Source organism: Gymnoscopelus microlampas, assembly GCF_963454915.1.
Source record: "Gymnoscopelus microlampas genome assembly, chromosome: 3".
NCBI lineage: Eukaryota > Metazoa > Chordata > Actinopteri > Myctophiformes > Myctophidae > Gymnoscopelus > Gymnoscopelus microlampas.
The window spans coordinates 57863394-57880501 of record NC_139940.1 but is presented as its reverse complement, the minus strand read 5'-3'; the positions used below and the strand labels follow the sequence as shown (position 1 = coordinate 57880501).

At 40.6% G+C, this 17108-nt stretch overlaps 2 protein-coding genes across 2 annotated transcripts; one reads left to right on the top strand and one right to left on the bottom strand.

The window, feature by feature from the left end:
• Window positions 1–1422: 1422 nt before the first annotated feature.
• riiad1 (regulatory subunit of type II PKA R-subunit domain containing 1) lies at window positions 1423–16147 on the bottom strand (the record flags this gene model as incomplete). Its single annotated transcript, XM_084052726.1, has 4 exons — window positions 1423–1623; window positions 2953–2999; window positions 3676–3752; window positions 16073–16147. The coding sequence occupies 4 exons, from the start codon at window positions 16145–16147 to the stop codon at window positions 1559–1561; spliced, it is 264 nt and encodes an 87-aa protein (XP_083908852.1). The 3' UTR covers window positions 1423–1558.
• On the top strand, window positions 8150–9238 carry LOC311038947 (zona pellucida-like domain-containing protein 1; the record flags this gene model as incomplete). Its single annotated transcript, XM_084048579.1, has 1 exon — window positions 8150–9238. The coding sequence occupies one exon, from the start codon at window positions 8150–8152 to the stop codon at window positions 9236–9238; it is 1089 nt and encodes a 362-aa protein (XP_083904705.1).
• Window positions 16148–17108: the final 961 nt, after the last annotated feature.

Genomic DNA, 17108 nt, shown 5'->3' with positions numbered 1-17108 from the left:
ATATATTGAATTACCATATTTAAAACGTAATAAATGAGGGGAAAAACTATTTGTTAGGACATATTGTGGTAAACATAATCTAAACTCTTGGTTCATGAGATGGGAAACATCTTCCTACTCTTCCACTGAGACATTTACCCTGGTCAGGTAGGACACCTACTGGCTGACAAGTGGTACTGCAGGAAGTACACAAGCACAACTATTTAATTTGGTCTCCACTCCTTCGGGTGTTTTGTATATTTGCACATAACAGTGGAATTCGTCCTTTGCATTTTACCCATCCTATAACCACTAGGAGCAGTGAGCAGCTATTAAGTGTCTTGCTGGAATGGCCTGGAATCAGACTTGTGGGACCTGTGGCTCTGGCTGCCCTGGCGGGCTCTCTAACCATTTTTGTATTTATTCTTTATTTTTCTTTTTTATTTGATATGGACATCACACATACATTGGACAAACCAGATGCTTTGTTTACAGTGTATATAGCACGAGTGCTAATTTTCAACACCTGTCCACAGGAAGCTCATCTAAAGTACAGCTGCACATCTAAAACCCAATCAGGTACAAGAAAAATATATACTAATAATTAACATCAAAATAAAATCAGACCCGATACATTAGTTGTGAAAACAAAAAAGACATTATCATTCAGAAAACCAATCAGTAACTATACACAAATCCACGGAGCGCTGCCCTGCGCGCAGCCATTGCTGCGGTCAACGCTCCGCGGACGCGACACCGCAGCAATGGCCGCCTACAGGCAGCGCGTCTGTGGATTCGTCTATACATGTGAGCACAGTTGATTTGATTTCAACCATAATTTGAGTCCTCTGTTAAACACATTACCATCCGTCTCTAGTTATAGAACCGTAGGGCCGCCCAGCTATGGCCGCCCTAATAGTTAGTGGTTGCTACACATTTGATGTCTCTTGAGGGAAACCCAGGTTCGAATCCCAATTACGACATAAGTTACAGATTTCCACTTTAGCAGAAGTGGAGCAGAAAAGGATGCAATATGGCTGCTGCTGCAAAATTCAAAATTCCATTGAACCCGCCGAGGGGAAAAGAGCAGACCAAGTACAGAGCCAAAGGTGAAGTTTACAAAGTAGTGACAGTTTAAGTGGTTAAATGTCTGAAAATACACATTAACATGAATGAAACATTCATTTACACAACACTGACGATAGTGCTGTCAAACAAGGCTATGAAGCTATATGAAAAAGTTCAATCTGCAACATAATATTGGACAATATAGTGGGGGTCCCTGCTTCATCTCACTCTGAGCAAAGGGGTCCTTGGCCTGAGAAACATTGAAGACCCCTGGATTAGGGGAACCATATTGACACCACAGACCATTACTTTAAATAAACCATATCTAAAAGGCCTCATACACAGCTAGGCACGATACACAGAGCAACATAGAACTGTTTAGCCTGATTAATACTAAGTTATGCACAAAATAGCCGATCTACAAGCTCACAACATGCAGCATTGTGACGCGTTGAGAGCTTGTAGATCTGCTAGTTTTTGCTGTCGTTATGATGTAGACATCAGCAGTGTCTCATTGTGTGTTTGTCTGCTCTCTGGACTGGGTGGTTGAACTCAGGTCTGCTCTGGTGAAGTATCCTGAAATGAAAGCATACATGTGTTGTTGTTGTTGTTGTTAATAATAATCATAATAATCATAATAATAATAATCAGTGATGTAAAGTAACTACGTACGTACATGTACTCAAGTACAATTGAGGTATTCTGATTTTTACTTTTCTGGAGTATTTCAAATTTTCTGTACTTCTACTCCACTACATCTCAGGGGCAAATATTATACTTTTACTCCACTACAATTATTTGAAAACTTTAGTTACTAGTTACTTTGTAGATTTTGATTATTATTACAAAACATACATTAACCACTTCAGCCCTAGTATATACATTTCGGCCAATTGAAATTAGCCGATCTACAAGACGCATTGTGAGCTTGTAGATCGGCTATTTCCATACTTTTGAAAACGTGTGAAATGGCCGGGACATACTGTGAGTACTTTTACTTTTGTACTTTAAAGGGCAAGACCACTTTGGTAGAGGTTTGGGTTGTGTAGTTACCTTGCCATGATGTAACTCCAAAGGTGGGCAAGAAATAAAAAATAATTGCTCCATTGATTAGAAATTGATAATTCAAAATATGCTCCCCATTGACTTACATTGTACGGTAAAACTGCTCTCAAAGTCACTCTTTTAGCACAAAAACGAACGCAAACAAAGTTGATTCAGACAATATAGAACATCACCAAACCCAGTACTGTTTTTTTTTTAAATAAAAATGTCAACTTCCTGTTGATTTTGCCATTTTTAATAAGTAGAAAACCCGGACTGGATCGGCGGATCCGGATCCAGATCTTCAAATAGTAAAATCAACAGGAAGTTGACATTTTTAATAAAAAAATAAACAGTACTGGGTTTGGTGATGTTCTATATTGTCTGAATCAGCTACGTTTGGGTTCATTTATGTGCTAAAAGAGTGACTTTGAGAGCTGTTTTACCGTACAATGTAAGTCAATGGGGAGCATATTTTGAATTATCAATTTCTAATCAATGGAGCATTTTTTTTTTATTTCTTGCCCACCTTTGGAGTTACATCATGGCAAGGTAACTACACAACCCAAACCTCTACCAAAGTGGTCTTACCCTTTAAGTATATTTTGATACCAATGCTTTGTACTGCTGCTAATAATACTTTAAAAGTACTTAAAATAGCATTTCTACAAGCTCATAACGTGTCGCATCGCAATGCGTTATGAGCTGGTAGATTGGCTATTTTCACTGTAGTTCACTAGTCTCGAGCCACTGGTCTAAACAACATCCTATCTAAATAACATGATGTACCTTCCTTGTGGATAAGCAATGTTTTTTGAATGAATCAATATCATCTGGGTGCAAATTGGTATCATGTCTCACCTGCTGCAAACTGTGGAATGTCATCAGGCCTCTTCACAAACACCTCTCTGTGAAAGCATGGTGAAAATGTAGTGTGCACAGTGCTGGAACAAGTAATCTGATCTCTTTACTCAAGTAAAAGTACCAATAGCCAACACAATGTAGAAATGCTCTGTTACACGCAGTGGTGTAAAGTAACTAAGTACATTTACTCAAGTAGTGTACTCAAGCACAATTTTGAGGTATTTCTTTACTTTACTTGAGTATTTACAATTTTCAATACTTTTACTTCTACCTACATTAACCACTTCAGTCCAATATAGATTTCGACCATTTGAAAATAGCCGATCTACAAGCTCACAATTTGTCACATTGTCAGCTTGTAGATCTGCTATTTTCAAAACACATTCTATACATTTGAAAACTTCTGCATAATGAGTACTTTCTACTTTTGGTACTTTAAGTACATTTTGATAGCAATACTTCTGTACCTTTACTCAGGTAAATTTAGAATTCCAGACTTTTACTTATAGTAAAAGAGTATTTCTACATTGCAGTGTTGATACTTTTACTTAAGTAAAGAATTTGAGTACTTTTTCCACCACTGGTTACAAGTAAATCGTCTGTATTCAAACTTTTACTTGAGTAAAATTATAAATGTATTCACAAAATGTAATTATAGTAGTAAAGCACTATCACCCCCCCCCCCCCCCCCCACCCAAAAAAAATAGCAGATCTACAAACCTCAAAAAGCCACTGATGAGCATCTCCACTTCTGGATGTGACCTCAGGTACTTCTCGTTGTTCACACGGGTTTCTATCTGGACATTAAAACACATTTACACATGAGTGCTATTTAGACCAGTGATACTAAAGCATTTTCATTTAAATAGGCTCTATTCACAGCAGCCATATTATGAAGACATTCACAGGTGTTACCGGGTGCATTTCTCCTTTCCGACATGTCGCCTTTCCGACGTTGACGAACCCTATACCTAACCCTAACCCTAACCTTAACCGCACGCGGAAGCCACTAGTCGGAGTGGTGAGATGTCGGAATGGAGAGTGAACACCGGTGTTACCAATGATACTAATGAAGGCTCTGTTCCATTCTGGTCAAACAGAGTCAGGGTGCTGATATTGTGCATGTTGGCTCACTGGAAACACTCTGTTACACCAGTGGGTCTACAGTTGGGGTCCAGGGACCCTCATGGGCTTCCAATGGCCCCTTACAGGTGTGTAACTCTGAGAGTGTACAAATGGAACCAAATGGACCCGTCCATTTGGTTCCATTTGTACACTCGCAGAGTTATGGGGGTCGTGGAAACCACTGTGCTAGACTAAATGGAACAGAGCCTTCATTAGTATCATTGGTAACACCTGTGAAGGAAGTGATAATATGGCTGCTGTGCATAGAGCCTATTCAAGAAACCCAGTTTGATATGCATTAGTGGTGATCCTCACATTTTTTCGGGGTCAAGGACCCCCACATTAATAATGTATTTCACTGCGGACCCCCATCTGAAAATGTTTAGTTCCAGGGAACTCGAGATTATTTTTGAAAATAGCAGATCTACAATAATAATATATACATAAATAAATAATGTATATATACATAATTTGTTAGGGGTTATTTTGGTTAAAAGCTTGTTATAAACTTGTTTGTGAGTTGGGAAACGTCTTCCATTGAGACATTTAGACGCTGGTGTCTGGTAGGACACCTAAGTAGTATTGCCTGATGCAAATAAGTACAATAGGCTATTTCCCATTTAATTTGGTCTCTTCACGCCTTCTAAATCCTACCTACGTTTTCTGAAAAAAATCCCCAAAATGTATTATGTTTCTATATATCGTCTCTGTCGGGTGGAAACCTCATATGTCCAAAACTGTGACTTTTCAAGATTCAAATTCGAAAATAGCAAAAGTAGCAGATCTACAAGCTCAAAGGACCTGCTACTTTTGATGCTTTTGTGTGACGCTGTAGTGTGATCAAGAAGGACGTTCATTAACGAAAAAACACAAAAGGTTTCCAGAATATGGAGATGAAGAGGTTTCTTCCCGACAACGGCGATATATACTGTAGCAACAACTAAAATGACACAAAGGCGTTCCCTAAAAGGTCTAAATGGGTTAACTAATAGGTTAACTAAAGGGTTCGTGTTAAGCAATAACTGTTCTGCTTGGGGGGGGGGGGGGGGGGGGGTTGTGATCTCAGATATTCTATGTCATGCTTGCACAGATAATCTGTAGTATCACAGGAGCTAGAGTCACATCGCCAAACTGAATGCAATGCCATTGCAATAAATGATTATTCCAGACGAAAGTGGCTAACTGTTGTGGGGTGTGCTGTTGTGGGGTCAATACCTCAGAACCCTACGCCCGTGGCCTCCGTGTAGGACACAGTGTTGCTGATAAAGCAAGACGCTTGGTTGTTGACTCTCTCTTAGAGGAGTGCGACATAATATGCCTACAGGAGACCTGGCTCTCTAAGCAGACCTGGATAAACTGAACTCTTTACATGTGAATTTTCATGGTGCTGGGGAGTCCACCACTGACCTCTGCTAAAAAAATAACTTGGGGTAGAATACCTCGTGTTTTTTTAATGATTTTTGGAAAGAGGTCGAAGTCATGAACGACAGTAAAACATCCGTACCCTCTAACATATAGGGTGCATGTGTCCCAGTTGAGGTGTGGAGAAAACACTATCACAACTGTGTAAAAAGTGGCACTGTGGCAGTACATCGTGTTGACCCATCTGAAAATCTATTGATCAGGTCTGATGATGTGGTTGATGCCATTAGGATGCTAGATACCAACAAGGCATGTGGCATGGCTCACATCACAGCAGAACACCTCAAATTTGCAAGCAGTACAATCTGCCCTTTACTGGCCATGTGTTTTACAGGTCTGTTGGGTCATGGTGTCCTTCCAGAGTCAATCACCTCTGTACAATTAGTGCCTGTCCTTAAAGACAAGACAGGTAAACTAAACAGCATTGATAACTATAGACCTATCGCTCTGGCCAGCATCCTCTCCAAAGTTTTGGCAAGAATCATGCGCGTGCGCCTTGAAATGGTTGTCTTGACTGCAGATAACCAGTTTTGATTTAAAAAGAGCCACGGCGCAGACTTATGCATTTTTGCACTTAAAGAATTGATTTGCCAGCTACAAGCCATTATTCCACTGTCTTCCTATGCTTCATTGATGCGCCTTGGGCGTTTGACAGGATTAACCACTACAAACTGTTTCAAAAGCTGCTTGATAGAGGCACACCTAAACACATTGTGCGTATACAGGTGTTGTGGTACGCAAATCAGAAAACGCAGGTCAAATGGGGTAATGTTACATCTGCCCATTTTTCTGTTAGCAATGGTGTACGCCAAGGGGGGGATTTTGTCTCCCGTTTTGTTCAACGTTTACATGAATGATCTATCCATTGAGTTAAATAAGTGCAACACGGGCTGTCTTAGGTAACTCTATCATCAATCACATTATGTATGCTGATCACCTGGTCGTCCTAAGTCTATACAGTGGAGGGTTACAGCAGCTATTGAAAGTTTGCTCAAATGATGGCAATGATCATGACATCATTTATAATGCAAAAAAGAGTAGTGTCATGATAGTGAGAAGCCATGAGACAAGAAATCGTCTTTCCCAGCCTTTTACCTATGTGATAGACGTCTATCAGAGTGCCAGGAAATCAAGTACCGTGGCCACATTTGTACTGACAATCTCCATGATGATAGAGATATCTCTAGGCAGTGCCGCATACTCTATGCCCAGGCCAATATGCGGCTTCACGCAGGTTCAGTATGTGCTCTGATCCTGTCCAATGTGCACTTCTTAAAGCATTCTGTACTCCCATGTATACAGCTTTCCTGTGGTGCACAAACAAGAAGGGTAGTATGCGGAGGCTTAAGATGGCATACAGTGATGCCCTGAGGATACTACTCCAATGTCCCTAGATGGCATAGTGCCAGTCACTTGTTTGTGACATGTGGAATCCACACCTGTGAGGCTTTCTTAAGACACTCCATGTATGGTTTCATGTCTCGCCTGGATGAGTCCCGGAACAGTATTATTGAGGATATAATCAATCCTGGGAAGAGCTGTCTCCGGTGCTCGTCCAGGCTGCGTAAACACTGGAGAGTCAGCCTCTATGTATGATTTTATGTTTTTGTAATGTATTGTTGTATATTATATTATATTAATTTGTGCAAAACACATTTTTTTGACAGTACTCCTACAGATTTTGTCCAAAAATCCTGCAAATCGGTACACAGTATCTCTATAGTCATTAAACCAAAGGGGTCTTTCAGATTTTTCATATTCCAGATTCCTGATTGGCTAAAAATGGTTTCCAAAGTTTGCAGGCGTGCTCCGTTTTCAACAAAATGCCTCAAATCATGAACGCAGCTTGCAAATTCTGTGAAATCTTGCACGCACATTCCCACTAGGCCGAGGAAGAAATGCCACTTTTCCCACATTTCAAATCAGCCTCATGGTGGTGCTATAACAGGCCAAGGTGATTTTACCTATAACTGCACCGATCTGTGTAAAACTTTGTATGCACACTCGCTAGAGGCCAAGGAAAAACCTTTGCCCTGCATCTGCCTTTTAAAGCGCCACCAGGAGGCCGACTTATGTAAAACACATTTTTTGATATTAAGCCTTTATCCAAATTTCACACAAATCGGTACACATGATCTCTATAGTCACTCTATAGTGCACTCTATAGTGCTACGCCCACCCCAACCCCAACACATGGCACTCAGTTAACATACACACATTTACGCTCAAAGGACCTCAATGGAAATTAACTCAAGCTTGTTTGAGTTTAAACCTTTTGACCGATATCACATTTGTGTCAATACAACTGGGTTGCTGTACTTACTGTACATTAAGTTAATTCATGACGGCTTAGCCTGTCTGTTACCCAGGTCATAGATATCTATATTTTGAAAATAATGTGCTTCAGATTCCACATTGTTGCCCTCAGGGTATGAAACCACGCTGCCACCCTTCTCCTTAAAATACAATGCAATTGTTAACATAAAGTAGCTGGGTGGTTCAACCTTCTTTTGAGCCAATAGCGGCAAAGGAGACACACAATAAAAGACTCCTGAACACCCATCACCAGCATCAACCTGCATTTGCCTTCAGAGCTGACTAAACGAGGTATCTAGTCACATGCGCGGAAAGCCTGCTGTAGAGCAAGATGAATTTTCACATTATTTTAATTGTTGCCACCATCATAGGCAGAAGTAGTCAGCTGACATTGAGTGACTGTGATGCAATGGGAGAAGTACGGCGACCAGAAGTCACTGACATCGAGGTGACATGTGGCACCAAATCCATCAGTCTGGCAATCCAAGCCTGCCCTGTCGTCTACACCGGCTACAACGAGTCACTGATGATTGTGAACAATCATTCGGAGGCAGCCTGCAGGGGAACCCTGGATACATCTGTATCTCCACCCGTGGTGCGTTTCAACCTCCCCTTGATCAATACCCATGCCTGTGGAAGTCACTTCAGGACCACCGGCGCTGCCGGCACAGGGGTGTTCTTAGACTTGTCCAACATTGAGGCAGTCCACATCAGTGGCATTGTGCGATCCTCTGATCCCACCACAGGGACAACCACCTACAATGCTGAGATGAAGTACCATTACTACTGCGCCTACCCCTTAGATTACCTGATCAACAACACCCAGATCGACGTGTCAGCTTCCTCTATCGCATTGAGGGACGACATTGGCAGCTTCGTCAGCACCCTGCGCATGGGACTGTTCAGCGATGAACAGTACGCAAGCCCCCTGGTGATGCCAGAGAATGGAATCGAGCTGAGGACCTACATCTACGTGGAGGTGAAGGCCACCAACTTGACGGGCCGGTACAACGTGCTTCTGGACCGGTGCTACGCCTCAATCTCCCCGCTTCCTGGCAGCTCCGGCATCCACAACCTGTTCGTACCCTGCCACAGGGACGACTTCACCAGCGTGATCCAGAACGGCGTCGGCCAGAGCGCCCGCTTCTCCTTCCCGGCTTTCCGCTTCACGGAGCAGCGGAACGAGGCCGTCTCCACCTACTACCTGCACTGCGTCACCCGGCTATGCGAGGTCGGCACCTGCAGCGCATCCATGCAATGCAACGACAGGAGAAGAAGCACGGCGGATGAGCCAGCCGACTTGTCCCGCCTCCACACCATCATCACCTCCCCGGAGATCGTCACCCAGGGAAATGGCATCAAAGCTCAGACCAAAAAAAAAAAAAAAAAGAATTGCTCATGCTGCTGCCGCAGCCATTAGTGCTGCTGTACAGTGGTCACCTGTTCATTCATGCACGATCTTCAAACGGCCACCTATTGGACATCAGAGGTTTTCAAAGGTTTCTTTAGGTACCTTTCAAAGTTGACGCCCACAGATTCTTAGCGCCTCCCATTGAAATAATTAGAAAGTGTAGTGTGGCCGTCCAGCCACGAGGTGGCGCTTGGTATCAAAATGTATTTTAAAAAAGTAAGTAAGGCCTGTGTTCAAAATGTTACTTGAGTAAAAGTACAAAGTATTGGCATCAAAATATACTTAAAGTACCAAAAGTAAGTACTGAAATGTTTGAAAGTAGCCGATCTACGAGCTTGTAGATCGTCTATTTTCTAATGGCCATGGTATAATATAGGGCTAAAGTGGTTAATGTATATGTTTTATAATCAGTGTTGGGCTATATTACTTAGGAGAGTAATATGTTACCTATTACTTATTACTCCTTTGAAAAGTAATAATATTATATAACTTATTACTTGGAATCAAGAGTAATATATTACATGTTACTTTATATTACTTTCCCCGTGCCCCCCCCTAAAAAAAAAAGACGTGTACAGTTTTTAGCCTTTTAGAACTGAATCCAATTTAATTGAACAATAGAAAACAGTTTTTATCTTTTTAAGTATTTTGCTGCTACAGATTCCATATTTGGAATTGGAACAATAATTATCCTTACAGGAACAACATAAATCTGAACTGCACACACTGGCTGCAGCCTCTCAAAAACTGAAACAGTAAACTTTTTGAACATTTCTTAACCTTTTCACTTACAACAGTCAATATTAATTAGCCAAAGTGCAAGGGGGGAGAGAGGAGAGGAGATCAGAGCAGTGGTTCTCAAACTTTTTCATGTGAAGGACCCCCAAATTGACACTTATTAGCCCGCGGATTTCAAGAGAGAGAGAGAGAGAGAGAGAGAGAGAGAGAGAGAGAGAGTTAAATCAGGGGTCTTCGACAGGGGAGAGAGAGAGAGAGAGAGAGAGAGAGAGAGAGAGAGAGAGAGAGAGAGAGAGAGAGAGAGAGAGAGAGAGAGAGAGAGAGTGTTAAATCAGGGGTCTTCGACAGGAGGTCCGAGACCCCTAGAGGGTCCTCAGAGTTACTGCCGGGGGTCCGGCAGTAACCGTGGAACCACACCGTGGAACGTGTGGTTCCACGGTGTGCTGGGAACAGAGGTACTGTAGGGGGGAGGGGAACCTGATACCAGAGTTCCTCAGCTTATTTGGAATACTGTAGTGTAGGCTACACAGTATATCATTAACATAACCGGTTTTGCTACCTGCTACCTACCTCCCCCTACTGTCTGTCTGTCTGTGCCCACACACTGTCAGACACACACACACACACACACACACACACACACACACACACACACACACACACACACACACACACACACACACACACACACACACACACACAATGTGCAAGTGTTTGAAAACTTTAGTTACTTTGTAGATTTTGATTATTATTACAAAACATACATTAACCATTAACCTTATATAAAGTTGTCTATTTAAAAATAGCAGAACTAAGCTACACGTTGTGAGCTTGTAGATCTGCTATTTTACATTTTGACATAACGTGTGAAAGAGGACTTTCTGCATAACAAGTAGAGAGAAAGAGAGAGAGAGAGGGAAATACTCCAGTAAAGAAAAAAAAATACCTAAAATCTTTACTTATGTACAGTACTTGTGTAATGTAATGTGTTACTTTACACCACAGTAAAATGTTTGAAAATACACTGTTGTGTAAAATGTTTGAAAATATTTTGATGCCAGTACTTTGTAGTTTTACTCAGTAACATTTTTAACACAGGCCTTTTACTTGTAACAGAGTATTTTTATATTGTGGTAACAAAAACTGGACATTCCGCAAGGAATTTGCAAGCTCATAGCGTGGGATTTAAACCCGGGCCGCAAAATCACTGGACATCAGCTTTAACCACAAGAGGGACTCTTACTTAAGCATTTAGGGTTGACCTTAAAAGGCAGTTGATACCCAGTTAATACTGAAGACAGAGAGAGAGAGGGGTGCTTGAGCTAATGTGAGCATTTTTTCCACCACTGAGAACATGATTTAAAAAAAAGCTAAATTCTCCCCCAACCCCCTCTCCCTGCTGACTGTAGCCTACCTAACTGTGTGTGAAGGTGGCCAAACTTGTTTTGTGACAACAATGGCCAAGCTTGAAGCCACTGACTGTCTATTAGCATATGTTAACCATGATCCTCTCTCACTGAATGAAAGGAAGGGGTCGCGACCAGCGTTGCCATGTTTGCTTATTATAAGCAACCTGTTTTTCTGTAAAGTTGCTTGTAAATATTGGTAGAAGCTGGCTGCTTTTTATTTGAGAACTTGAGGTGCATATAGGTTTAATGTGCTCATGTGGCCTATAATAATCAATCTCTTTTGGGCTTGTTTTCATAGACCTGTTTGCTTATTTCTCTCGCAAACTCTGGCAACACTGGTCGCAACAGCTGTCTCCTATGACTGAGAGAGAGAAAAAAAAGAATGATAAAAACACTGGCTTATCCTCTGTTCTTTAATTGTTGTTCTTCAGTGGTGGAAGAAGTACTCAGATATTTTACTTAAAGTAAAAGCCACCACATATACCACATAAAAATACATGTAGAATGTCCCGTTTCACAGGTTATCAAAATATATAAAAATCCTTTGAAAATAGCAGATCTATAAGCTCACAACGCATCACATGGCTATTTTTAAATAGCCAACGTTTATATAAGGCTGAAGTGGTTAATGTATGTTTTGTAATAATCAAAATCTACAAAGTAACAACTAAAGTTTTCAAATAATTGTAGTGGAGTAAAAGAACAATATTTGCCTCTGAGATGTATAGTGGAGTAGAAATAAATGTACTGGAAATTGGAAATAATCTAGTAAAGTAAAAATACCTAAAATCTTTACTTATGTACAGTACTTGAGTAAATGTAATTTGTTACTTTACACCACTGTAAAATGTTTGAAAATACACTGTTGTGTAAAATGTTTCAAAATAGCATTGTGAAAATTGTGAGCTTGTAGATCAGCTATTTTCAAATAGCCTATGTATAAAATGAAGTAAAACTACTGGAAATTGGAAATACTCTAGTACATAAGTTTGTTTTATTAATTCAATGATAAATTGTCTGCATTCATAAGTTCTCTAATGACTTCTGCTTTTAAGAAATAAACTGCAAGTAGAGTAATTGCTTTCCTCTGCTCTCTTCTGCCACCTACTGTCCACCTAAAATGAAAAACTTAAAACACACCCCCAAGGCATAGCCACACCCCCAACCTTTCACAACCTAAGGTTATGGTGGGTTATGGTGGGTACCTTTCAGAGACTCCGGTGCGTATGTGAATAGGTGACCACTGTAGGTGTTTTAGCCGGGTGCAATACGTTAGTCCGACAGCGCATTCCTCCGACAGCGCAGTGCTCCGACATTAAACAGTAAACCCGAACCAAACCCGCACCCTAACCCTAACCGCACGCGGATGCCACATAGTCGGAGAAAAGGTCTGTCGGATTAACGCATGCCTCCCGTTTTAGCCTTTGTGTGCATGATTGTATTGCAGTGGTGTAAAGTTGACTGCAAAGTACATTTACTCAAGCACTGTACTTAAGTATAATTTTGAGGTACTTTTACTTTACTGGAGTATTTCCAATTGTCTATACTTTTACTTCTACTCCACTACATCTCAAAGGCAAATATTGTAACTTTTACTCCACTACAATTATTTGAAAACTGTAGTTACTACAGTAGTTACTTTGCAGATATAAATTATTACATTATAAAACATACATTAACCACTTTAGCCCTATTTTATACCTAGGCTATTTGAAAATAGCAGATCTAAAAGCTCACAACGCGTCGCGATGCGGCGCGTTGTGAGCTTGTAGATCTGCTATTTTCAAACATTTTAGTACTTTAAGTACATTTTGATACCATACTTTTACTAAATTAAATTTTGAATTCCGGACGTTTACATTGCAGTATTGATACTTTTACTTAAGTAAAACATTTGAGTACTTTTTCCACCACTGATAATGGGGCTAAATACTGTCTTTTGAGGTGTACCATATCGGCTAGCTTGTCTAACGTTTCTGGTGGAGGACAGGATTAAATTGAATTGTATGTGCAGTTGTGCATTCATTATAGTGCAACTTGATAAAGCACAGGTGATTGTAGGAGTAAATGTTAGTGTTTTTGATAGCAGATGCACTGAAAGTGTTAATGCATATATGCGCTATATACATGTAAGCTTTTAAACAAGAGGAAGACATTGTAGTTGCTTGAAATAGGAAACTATCAAATAAAGATTTTTTGAAATACTAAAAATACCTCAAAATTGTACTTAAAGGACGACTTCACCACTTTTCAACATATCTTCATATAATAGGTCCTCACTAATGCTCATGATAAAATGATACAATTTTTTTCTACTTGGTCTGTGTCTCATAGGAGGGCTGTGGACAGTCCAGAAACCCGTCTACCAGTGACATCATCGTTAGGCAGGATTTTTTCCCCAAAAAAGATTACAATTTTTTTATTCAGATTTTTATTAAGGCGAGAACAATGGGATATATTATTGCATTGCAACTTTCCAGGAATACAAAGCCTGCAGTTTCTATTAGCTTGGATTCCCCATCGATGATGTCACTGGTAGACGGGTTTCTGAACTGTCTACAGCCCTCCTCTGAGACACAGACTGATTAGAAAAAAATTGTACCATTTTATCATGAGCATTAGTGAGGACCTATTATATGAAGATATGTTGAAAAGTGGTGAAGTCGTCCTTTAAGTACAGTACTTGGGTACATGTACTTAGTTACTTTGCACCACTGCTTGTAAACATGAGTTTAAAACACAGCTGCTTGCAATCAGCTCCATAAACATACAAAACAGCGACCTCTGGGAGTCACTGAATTCGATAGGTCACCAATCTCAGTGTAGCAGCAGGGCTTTTTTTATTACTGGTCGTTTCGTACATTGTGGAAAGAAGAGAACTAACAGAACCTTGTGGTGAACGTTGAATGTTTTACATGTAAAATACACTTTGTACTAAAATAGCGCCTAAAGAATGATACAAAAAACTGTTTTCATTACTTCTATTCCACTACATCTCAGAGGCAAATATTGTGCTTTTTACTCCACTACAAATATTACAAAACTTTAGTTACTACTGATTATTTTTACAAAACATACATCAAACACTTCTCAAAGTGGGGTCCGGGGACCCCCAGGGGTACTTGAGGGGGTTCCAGGGGGTCCCCAGCTAAATGATGGACAGGAACCAAATGGACCCTTATGGGTGTGTAACTCTGAGAGTGTACAAATGGACGGGTCCATTTGGTTCCATTTGGTTCCACTCTCAGAGTTAAATCAACATTGATTATACAATATGAATTGGGGTCCCAGAGGTATACATGCCATTAAATGGGGTCCGTCGCCTAATGCATGTTAAACTGGGGGTCCTTGTAATTAACATGGTTGAGAATCACTGCTAGAGAGCCGTAAAAACCTTCTCTTTATGGGGATCCCTGGCCAACACAGTCTCACTCCGAAGAAGGCACATATTGCCTATTTGTCAGAACCCCAAGACTGCAAGGTGTGCCTTCGTCGGCCGCCGGCGACTTCATAATGCGCCTTCCTCGGCCACCCATTGACATTGAATGCGGTCCAAAGACGGCACATCGCTCCGTTTCCGGCGACTTCATAATGCGCCTTCCACGGTCACCAATACACATTCATTGAGGTCCAAAGACGACACATTGTGCCGTCATAGGCAGGCCATTGATAATGCATTGGCATTCCAAAACGTGCGCTAAGAAGCTTGATTGAAATGCAAAAGACCACACGCCACCACCCACAAAAACCTGTAAATATTCTGAGTATTTACATACTAGTTTGGTCATTTTTCGATGAGTATTTGTTGAGAACGACACTTTTATTTAACTTTTCTATACCCGTGACGTCACGTCACATTACTTCCGTATGACTTGATTGACAGTAGTAAAGATCCAATCAAAACTATTTATTTTAATCTAATAGATCTATATAAATGATCTACTTGTCCACTAATCAATTATTCTGGCACTTAAATGCCTAATGTATGAACAATTCTAGCAATAAATAATTATTTGTAATTTCTTGATTCCTAGCACTCATAAAATTCCGCCTACTGCATCCGGATGTTCACCACGTCCACATACATGAAAACAAACATAACGTTTCCGTATCCGTTCTGAACCGGAAATGTGGTTATAGGCACATTCACGTTCTGTAAAGGTTCTGGCCTTCTTTTAAAGCTTTTTGAAACAAATAGCAGCAGTCTTTTGCAGTCGCTTAGGAACAAATAGCAGCATTTATTTTTTCTCAAAACGATTTCATGTTTTTTGTAACATTTAGGACGTAAACAATCATATTGAGGGGCAGTTGTGCAGCTAAAACGTCATCACCAGCGTTGCCAGATTCTGTGAGAGAAACAAGCAACCACTGGTCTAGGAAAACAAGCCCAAAAGAAGCAACTATGGGCCACATGACTCATGAGCACTTCAAACATATACGTCAGCTGCTTGAAAATAGCAGATCTACAAGCTCAAAATGTGTTGCATCGCGACACATTGTGAGCTTGTAGATCTGCTATTTTCAAATGTTGCTGTTTTTTTTTTAACTTGTGAAATGGCACATTCTCCATACATACATGTTGTAAATGTTGAATTCCGGACTTTCATACTTGCGGCAGAGTATTTCTACATTGCAGTATTGATACTTTTACTTAAGTAAAAATAAATGGAGTACTTTTCCCACCACTGATATTTACCTTAAACTGTCTCAGTTTGTCCTGCTGCTCAGGGCTCAATGCTCCCACATCCAGTTTGTCTGAAGCTGCCATCATCTCTCAATAACGACAACAACACCACATCAATGTCTTATTGCAAGTTGATTTAGTGTTGAATTAGGCTACGTGAAGGTGTCATTTGGCTTTAAACGACGTGGAAAAAACATCTGTTGTTGACAAGACAAGCTTGTTTGACATGTTTCTATGACAACAGCTTGCAACAGTTCCAGCTTTGTCCAGCTGGTGGCATCATAGGCTCTATTCACAGGTTTTACCAATGATACTAATGAAGGCTCTGTTCCATTCTGGTCAAACAGAGTCAGGGTGCTGATATTGTACATGTTGACTCACTGGAAACACTCTGCTACACCAGTGGTTCTAAAGTTGGAGTCCAGGGAGTTGGCTTCCAAATGGCCCCTTATGGGTGTGTAACTCTGAGAGTGTACAAATGGAACCAAATGGACCCGTAAGGGTCCATTTGGTTCCATTTGTACTCTCAGAGTTATGGGGGTTGTGGAAACCACTGTGCTACACTAAATGGAACAGAGCCTTCATTAGTATCATTGGTAACACCCGGGAAGGAAGTGATAAGATGGCTGCTGTGCATAGAGCCTATTATCTGCCTGCCTGCCTGTCCGTCCGTCTGAACAGCAAACAATCTGCCGTTATAAAGAGCAGGGTACAAAGAACAGACAAGAGAAGTGTTTATTTATTTAAGCCTCTGCGAGACACACAATCAAAGAAGAGCACAGACATTAGACAAACAAAAAAATATATATATTTGAACAACTTCATACTGTCGGCTATTTCACTGACAACTGGCCCCAAGTGAAGTAACTTAAAAACATTCTTCACTCTTCTAAAACAGTAAAACAAAACACAGAGGTAATTCAATATCTCCACATTTGATTTGATGAGAAAACAATAGTAAAAGTCTTCAGCTCGTGAACTTATCTTAGTCTGTAAGATAAGAAAACAAAGAGAAAACAAGGGAAAACAAACAATGAGAACGTTCCAG